This window comes from Rattus rattus, chromosome 2 (genome assembly GCF_011064425.1).
Source record: "Rattus rattus isolate New Zealand chromosome 2, Rrattus_CSIRO_v1, whole genome shotgun sequence".
NCBI lineage: Eukaryota > Metazoa > Chordata > Mammalia > Rodentia > Muridae > Rattus > Rattus rattus.
The window spans coordinates 103,054,486-103,063,026 of record NC_046155.1 but is presented as its reverse complement, the minus strand read 5'-3'; the positions used below and the strand labels follow the sequence as shown (position 1 = coordinate 103,063,026).

At 40.6% G+C, this 8,541-nt stretch overlaps 1 protein-coding gene across 1 annotated transcript; it reads right to left on the bottom strand.

Moving 5' to 3' along the window:
* Window positions 1–2,216: 2,216 nt before the first annotated feature.
* Window positions 2,217–3,215, bottom strand: LOC116893170 (olfactory receptor 52J3-like). Its single transcript, XM_032895080.1, has one exon. The coding sequence runs from the start codon at window positions 3,213–3,215 to the stop codon at window positions 2,217–2,219; it is 999 nt and encodes a 332-aa protein (XP_032750971.1).
* Between the last annotated feature and the right edge of the window lie 5,326 nt (window positions 3,216–8,541).

The window sequence follows — 8,541 nt, the reverse complement described above, 5'->3', positions numbered from 1 at the left end:
GGGGCAAGGCATTCGCACACTGGTTAACTCTACCTGTCGTAGAGTCTTACCTACTTGCCCCCCATATAAAGCCTTTCCACCTAAATTTACCCCATGTCAGAGTCCGTTCCATAGACCTAAACAATTCCTACCGGGATTTGAATTTTCCCCTCCTCTTAGCAATGCCCAATATGATAGGAAGAGAAATAAGACTGGCAAACGTAATTTTTGGCCCTGGTATCAATGGGTATTATCTAATGAGCAGGGAGCATACACATCTCTAACTCCTTTTGCTCGATTATTAGGTGAAGAATTTACATTATATAACATTTCAGCCACTAGAACCAATAACAATACAAGTTTAGTAGGTGTTAAGATTAATAGCCTAATAGCTAATGATGCCGCTGTTGGCGCTCCAGTATGTGTTAGGCCACCTTTCTTTTTTCTGATAAGCGCTAATGCAAGTGATAATGCTTTAAATTGCAATAGCTCTGATGTAGTTTGTTACTTAGCTGAATGCTGGGATGGCACCAATGATACCGCAGTGATTGTAAAGATTCCCTCCTTTGTGCCTATCCCTGTAGTAGCTAATCCAGATGATTTTCCCATACTTCATTTATTAAGAACTAAAAGGGATTTTGGTATTACGGCAGCTATAATTTCAGCCATTGTACTATCAGCCGCTGCAGCTACAACAGCCGCGATTGCTATGACTAATCAGATACAGACGGCTGAGACTATCAATAAGATTGTAGAAAAAACCACAGTAGCATTGGAGATACAAGAAGAATTCAATACCCACTTGGCATCTGGCTTTCTATTAGCTAACCAACGAATAGATCTGCTTCAAGAACAAATTGAGGCATTATATCATATGACACAGCTGTCCTGCGTTTCCTCCTTTAGAGGCTTATGTGTTACTCCATTGAAAGCTAATTTTTCTCAGTATTCTCAACAGAGCAAAGAAATCTCAAATTATTTGAAAGGAAACTGGTCCATGGAAGCGGAACAATTATCAAGACAATTGCTGATGCAGATTGCTGTCCTTAACAACACCAAAATGGAACCCATCTCGATTGGGGATTTCACCTCGTGGATCACCAATGCTTTCTCATTTTTCAAAGAATGGGCTGGCATGTTTGCCTGGGGGGCCATTGTCCTCTTGGGATGTGGAGTATGCCTATGGTTTTTTTGCCGTTTGCAACGAGAACATGCTAGACACAAAGCGGTTGTTTACCAGGCTATGGCGGCCATTGAGAGCGGTGCTTCTCCCAGTGTGTGGCTGGCCTCTCTGAAAGATTGAGAGTTCGCCCTAGATCATATTTTGTCACTGTCATGTGAAGTCATTGTATCCAGAGACGGGCAACCTTCCTCAGGCTCGGACCAACCTAAGCCAGGAGCCCGGTGGCGATAGGGTTATTCTCCAGTGACGGGTAAGGCCGAGTTCTTGAGAGGAATGACCTAAGACAGGAGCAATGACGTGTATTGACGTGACACCCAGATCTAGACCAGTCATAGACAGAGGTGGCTCTGCCCTGTTCGAACATTTGGGCTGGTCCCATGCCCCTCTGCTCTGTCTCTCCCCTATTATTAGCACACCAGTAGCCCAGAACGGTGTGTTGTACATCTCAGTCATCTCTAGCCATTGGGGTGCAGTCCAAACTGCAAGAGTGGCTCGCCATGGCCGAGCTGGGCACTCTGTGAGGCATGTCTGATCTCTCTCAGACCACTACCTCCACCTAATGGGTTCATTTTTTAATAAAACAAAAAAGAGGGAGATGTTGGGAGCAATTATCTATAGCACTGACATCTAGTGGTCGCTTGTATTATTTACCACCTTTAGCTTTCTTCTGACATCTTTACTAGGCCATAGTTGATAAGCATGTTAATAAGATGCCTTTATTCCACCAATCCCTAGAGGACAAGTCCTTAGCCATGTCTGTTTTGTAAGGCAACTGCAAATCAAAAAATGAATGCAAACATGCAAGCCAGAGACATTTGTGAGGGTATGTAAGAAATTTCCCCATGACCTTCTCCAAGAGTAGCCTTTCCAGTCTAGTCTAAGAATCTTTCAACTTTGGAATATGATGACGTGTACAAAGAACTGTTTTATTAATCCACAGGCTGAGACAAACCAACTAGTCTTGCAAACTGGTAGCCCACAGGGCAGGATAAGAACTATTTACTAAGATAAGAACACGAGTCTTCCTAGGTGAATCAAAGAATATGACAAACTCTTACCTTTTAGTGAATATGTGGAGAACACGCTCTCTTATCTGCTTTGTTCTCACACCATAAATGATGGGATTGAGAAAGGGAGGAATGACCAAATAGAGGTTGGCAACAAGGATGTGAATGTAATGTGGAATGTGGTGTCCAAACCGATGAGTGAGGAAAGAGAAGACTGATGGGATGTAGAAAACACAGAGAACAGCCACATGGGAACCACATGTGCTGAGGGCTTTTAACCGTGCATCATGAGATGGGAGGCGGAACACAGCACGAAGAATGTACCCATATGAGATGCCAATAAGTACCAAGTTCAAAAGAAAGAAAGAGACCACAAAAAGGCCATACACAGCATTGATATGGATGTTCCCACAGGACAGTTTGGCAATGCTCATGTGTTCACAATAGGAATGTGCTATTACATGAGCTTGACAAAAGGGTAAGCGGTAAATGAGATAGATCATTGGGCATATAAACAAGGTTGGACGAACTACCACACATATACTGATGCCCATCAGGACACGAGATGTCAAGATGGTTGTGTAGTGGAGTGGAACACAGATGGCTACATAACGGTCAAAAGCCATGGCCATGAGAACCTCAGCCTCCATGCCAGTGAGGGCATGGATCAAAAACATCTGAGCCACACAGCCACCAAAGTTTATTTCGTGTGCATCAAACCAAAATATGCCAAGCATACGGGGCACAGAAGTTGTAGAAAGAGCCAAGTCGACTGAAGAAAGGATGGCCAGGAAGTAGAACATGGGCTCTCGGAGAGAACGCCCTGTCTTGATAACTACCAGGATCATGGTATTTCCCACTAGGGCCACAAGATAAATACAGCAGAAAGGCAGAGAGATCCAAGCATGGATTTCCTCCAGACCTGGGATCCCAATGAGGAAAAATGTAGCTGGGTGAAAAACACTCCTGTTACTGTGGGATTGCCATCCACACTTGCCACACACACACACACACACACACACAAAAGAGCAGAAGTTCACACACATCACCTCCCTGTCACAAAAAAATACACACACACACACACACACACACACACACACACACACACACACAAATACACACACACACCAAACACACACACACACACACACAACACAACACACACACAGCAACAACACACACACACACACAAACAAAACACACACACACACACACACAAATACACACACACACACACACGCACGCACGCACGCACACGCACACAGTCACACACACACAATAGATGCAGAAGACATACAGGAGATAGCCAAACACAGTAGGGAGAGAGAGAGAAAGGAGAGAGAGAAAACACAAGATGGTGAAGCAGTGGGGGATGAAGGGCTCCTATATGAATCGTTAACAACATGAATAGAATAGAGTTGAACTCACTTTTACTATGAAGCACAGCCTGTTGCCGCAGATTGTATGCTCACTCATTTGCTTATCCATTTGAAAAATTCTGACCACATTCATATTTCAAATTTTCATTTAGCTCTGAGCATAAATACTGCAGTAAACTCAAGTCAGATGTGTAATACCTATTTCTTTCTTCTTCCTTTGGAAAAGAAAAACAGAATGTGATTTGGTTCTGGGAATCCCCTCTGTTGTAAGATTCAGGAAAAAGGGAATACACTATAGAGGAGGTACAAATACAGTAAGAAACTTATAGTGAAAATGAATTATGAATTCATATTTATAGGAAAGTTCAAACTCAATATAAAACCTGACTTGTCAAAGGAATAGAGACACATGTATGAAAATGGCCCTTACCCTATACTTCTTATATGTATCTCCACGTCCTGTCTTATTACCTCACCACAGATCAGCAGGCGATCCACTGGCTCTTCCGATGAACCTTGAACCATATAATACTTAAACTCCATTCTGAGCAGCCCACAAAAGACACATTTATATGTGTTTCAAGTACTATAAGGATTTAGATTTAATTATCAGATTTAGACTCAGCTCTGGGGCTAAATCCCCAGAGACTGCTTATGTAGTCCTAGATCCTGCTCAGGAAGCAGAAGGACAACAAAACAAAAGAAACAAACAACCCCCCCAAACCCACAACCCAAGAGTTATTGAAGCTCATTTTCTTATCTGTATCATAACTAGGATTCTCTACCATAAAATGCCAGGGATAACTATAACAGCAGCTATGAAGCTAAAATGATAATTAATAGTTATGAAATTCATATTGATTGTGTGTGTGCCAGTGCATATAATTTATAGACTTGGCTATGAAGTTGAGAATTTACCAGATATTATAAAATATTACTGTTTTACTCCAAAAGAGTATAAACATTTCAGGACTTGGATATCTCATCGATTCCAGATGACTACAGTTGAAATTCTGTGGCATTCAACTCCATAAAAATACTGTCTCTACACAGGCTTTTGTTATTCAACATCTTATATACACTGAATATGCCTAGCCCTCCATACCCATTCACTCTCCACAACTTGCAAGATCTAGACTAGTTTTCATGTCCATATCATAATGTTAGGGTTGAGGTTGTTTTTTTAACATTTGTAGCATGCTGTGTGCATTTGTCTCCATAAGAGTGTTACCCAGGAAATATATTTATATATCTTACATGTCATCACGTATTATGTACCAAGTGCACACTTTTCTTAATAACATCATTAATTACAGTAAAGAGTTATGGGATTGCTGCAATCTCAAGTAGAATTAAATACCAAAATATTTATTTCCACAACTGAAATCATTCATCAAAATTTATAGGATGTGATACAAATCTAAGTGAGAATGAGAATAGGGGGATCTTAAAATGGTAATGACATGTGGCATCTGTGGTTTTTTATTTATAGTAATCATATTAACAAGTTTCTTGTTGTTTACTACATTACACAATTACATATTTTAATATTTGCTTAATGGGTATGTGTGTGTGTGTGTGTGTGTTAAAATCCCTTCTAAATGTTTTATTATTTGTCCCATTTTCTACAATTTTTTATAGATATGCCATTTTGTTTTTCCATTCTCTGCCATCCTTCCAAAAGCCTCATGACATTTTCTCCCCTCTTCCCCCTTTTCCTTTGTGAAGGTGCGTCTCCATCCACTTATCAACTCCTGCTTCACCACTCTATCATCCCCCTACACTGGGCCATCAGAACTCCACAGGACCAAGGGCCTCCCCTCCCATTGATGTCAGATAAGGCCATCCTCTCCTACATATGTATCCAGAGCCATGGATACCTCTGTCTATACTCTTTGGTTGGTAGTTTAGTCTCTGGGAGTTCTAGGTGGTTTGGTTAGTTGGTATTGTTCTTCCTATGAGGTTTCAATCCTCTTCATCTCCATTGGTCTTTCCCCTAACTCTGCCACTGGGGTCCACAAGCACAATCCAATGGTTAACTGTGAGTATCTGCACCTGTATTGGTCAGGTGCTTGTAAAAACCTCCCAGGGAAAGCTATACCAGATTCCTGTTAGCAAGAGCTTCTTGGCAACAGAAATAGTATAAGGGTTTGGCATCTGCAGACGGGATGGATCTAGGTGGGTCAGTGTCTGGATGGTCTTTCCTTCAGCCTCTGTTTCACATTTTGTCTGTTTCTTTCCTTTGGACAGGAACATTGCATCCTATATAATTTTTAAAGGATGAGAGAAAATAAAAAAATATGTGAGTCTAAATCACAGTCTTTCTTACTAATAAAAATTATTACAGAGGTTTGGGTTTTTATCAAGAGACATTGATAAATTTAGTCACTAAAATTAGGTATATTCTTCCAGTAAACCCTGGAAATTTTGTTGCATAGGAGATAAAGGAATTTGTAACTTCTTAGAAGATATCATTATCAGGGAGGATGTGTATGCTTTATTTAAATCACCATATTCTTTTTTAATTGGATTTTTTAATTTAAATTTCAAATGTTATCCCCTTTCCAGATTCCCATCCATAAATTCCCTATCACATCTCCCTACCCCTTCTTCTATGAGTGGGTTCCCCCAGTCATCCACCCACCCCTTCCTGCCTCACCACCATGACCTTCCTTTACACGGGGAGAGTCCACCCTTGGCAGGACCAAGGCCTTCTTCTCCCACTGGCTCCCAACAGGGCCATCCTCTGCTATATAAGCAGCTGGGGTCATGGGTCTGTCCATGTGTAGTCTTTGGTTAGTGGTTTAGTCCCTGGATGCTCTGCTTGGTTGGTATTGTTGTTCTTATGGTGTTGCAAACCCCTTCAGTTCCTTCAATCCTTTCTCTAACTCCTCTAATGAGGATCCCAATCTCAGTTCAATGGTTGGCTGTGAGCATCTGCCTCTGTATTTGTCTTGCTCTGGCAGAGCCTCTCAAAAGACAGCTCTATCAGGCTCCTGTCAGCATGCAAATTCTTGGCATCAACAATATTGTCTGGTTTGTTGGCTGTATATTTATGGGCTGAATCACTAGCTGGAGCAGTCTCTGAACGGTCTTTGGTTCAGTCTATGCTCCAAACTTTGTCTCCTTATTTTCTCCAATTAATATTTTTGTTCCCCCTTCTAAGAAGGACTGAAGGATCTGAACTTTGGTCATCCTTCTTCTTGAGCTTCATGTGGTCTATGGATTGTATCATGGGGTAATCTGAGCTTTTGGGCTAATATCCACTTATCAGGGAGTGCAGACCACGTGCGTTTGTTGTTGTTTTTTGGTTTTTGGTTTTTTTTTGTGTGATTGAGTTACATCACTCAGGATGATATTTTCTAGTTCCATCCATTTGCCTATTAATTTCATGATGTCATTGTTTTTGATAGCTGAGTAGTACTCCATTTTGTAGTTAAACCATGTTTTCTGTATCCATTCCTCTGTTGAAGGGCATCTGGGTTCTTTGCACTTTCTGGCTATTATAAATAAGGATGCTGTGAATATAGTAGAGCATGAGTCCTTGTTGTGTGTTGGAGCATCTTTTGGGTATATGCCCAGGAGTGGTATAGCTGGGTCCTCAGGGAGTACAATATCCAATTTTCTGAGGAACCTCCAGACCGACTTCCAGAATGTTTGTACCAGCTTGCAATCCCACCAACAATGGAAGAGTGTTTCTCTTTCTCCACATCCTCATCAGCATCTGTTGTCACCTGAGTTTTTGGTCTTAGCCATTCTGACTGGTGTGAGGTGGAATCTCAGGGTTGCTTTGATTTGCAATTCCCTGATGACTAGGGATGTTGATCATTTCTTTTGGTACTTCTTAACCATTTGATATTCCTCAGCTAAGAATTCTCCATTTAGCTCTGTATCCCATCTTTAATAGGGTTATTTAGCTCTCTGGAGTCTAACTTCTTGACTTCTTTGTATATTTTGGATATAAGCTCTCTATCAGATGTAGGATTGGTAAAGATCTTTTCCTAATCTGTTGGTTGCCGTTTTTTCCTAATGATAGTGTCCTTTGCCTTACAGAAGCTTTGTAATTTTATGAAGTTGCATTTGTTGATTCTTGATCTTAGAGCATAAGCCACTGATGTTCTGTTTAGGACATTTTCCCTGGTGCCCATGTGTTCGAGGCTCTTCCCTACTTTTTCTTCTATTAGTTTGAGTGTATCAGGTTTGATGTGGAGATCACTGATCCACTTAGCCTTGTGCTTTGTACAGGGCTACAAGAATGGATCGATTTGCACTTTTCTACATGTTGACTTCAAATTGAACGAGCTCCATATGTTGAAAATGCTCTTTTTTTCCACAGTATGGTTTTAGCTCCTATGTCAAAGACCAGGTGACCATAGGTGTGTGGGTTAATTTCTGGGTATTCAATTTTATTCCATTATTCTGTCTGTCTCTGTACCAATACCATACAGTTTTTAATTACTATTGCTCTGTAATACAGCTTGAGGTCAGGGATGGCGATCCCCACAGAAGTTCTTTTATGGTTGAGGATAGTTTGCCCTATCCTAGGTTTTTTGTTATTCCAAATGAATTTGCAAATTGCTCTTTCTAACTCTATGAAGAATAGAGTTGAATTTTTGATGGAGATTGCATTGAATCTATAGATTGCTTGTGGCAAGAAGGCCATTTTTACAAAATCTTAATCCTGCCAATCCATGAGCATGAGAGATCTATCCATCTACTGAGATCTTCAATTTCTTTTGTCAGAGACTTGAAATTTTTGTCATACAGATTTTTCATTTGCTTGGTTAAAGTCGCACTGAGACTTTTTATTTGTGACTATTTTGAGGAGTATCATTTCCCTAATTTCTTTTTCAGCATGTTTATCCTTTGAGTAGAAGAAGGCTACTGACTTGTTTGAATTTTATACTCATCTACTTTGCTAAAGTTGTTTATTAGGCTTAGTAGTTCTTTGGTAGAACTTTTTGGGATCACTTAAGTACACTATGATATCATC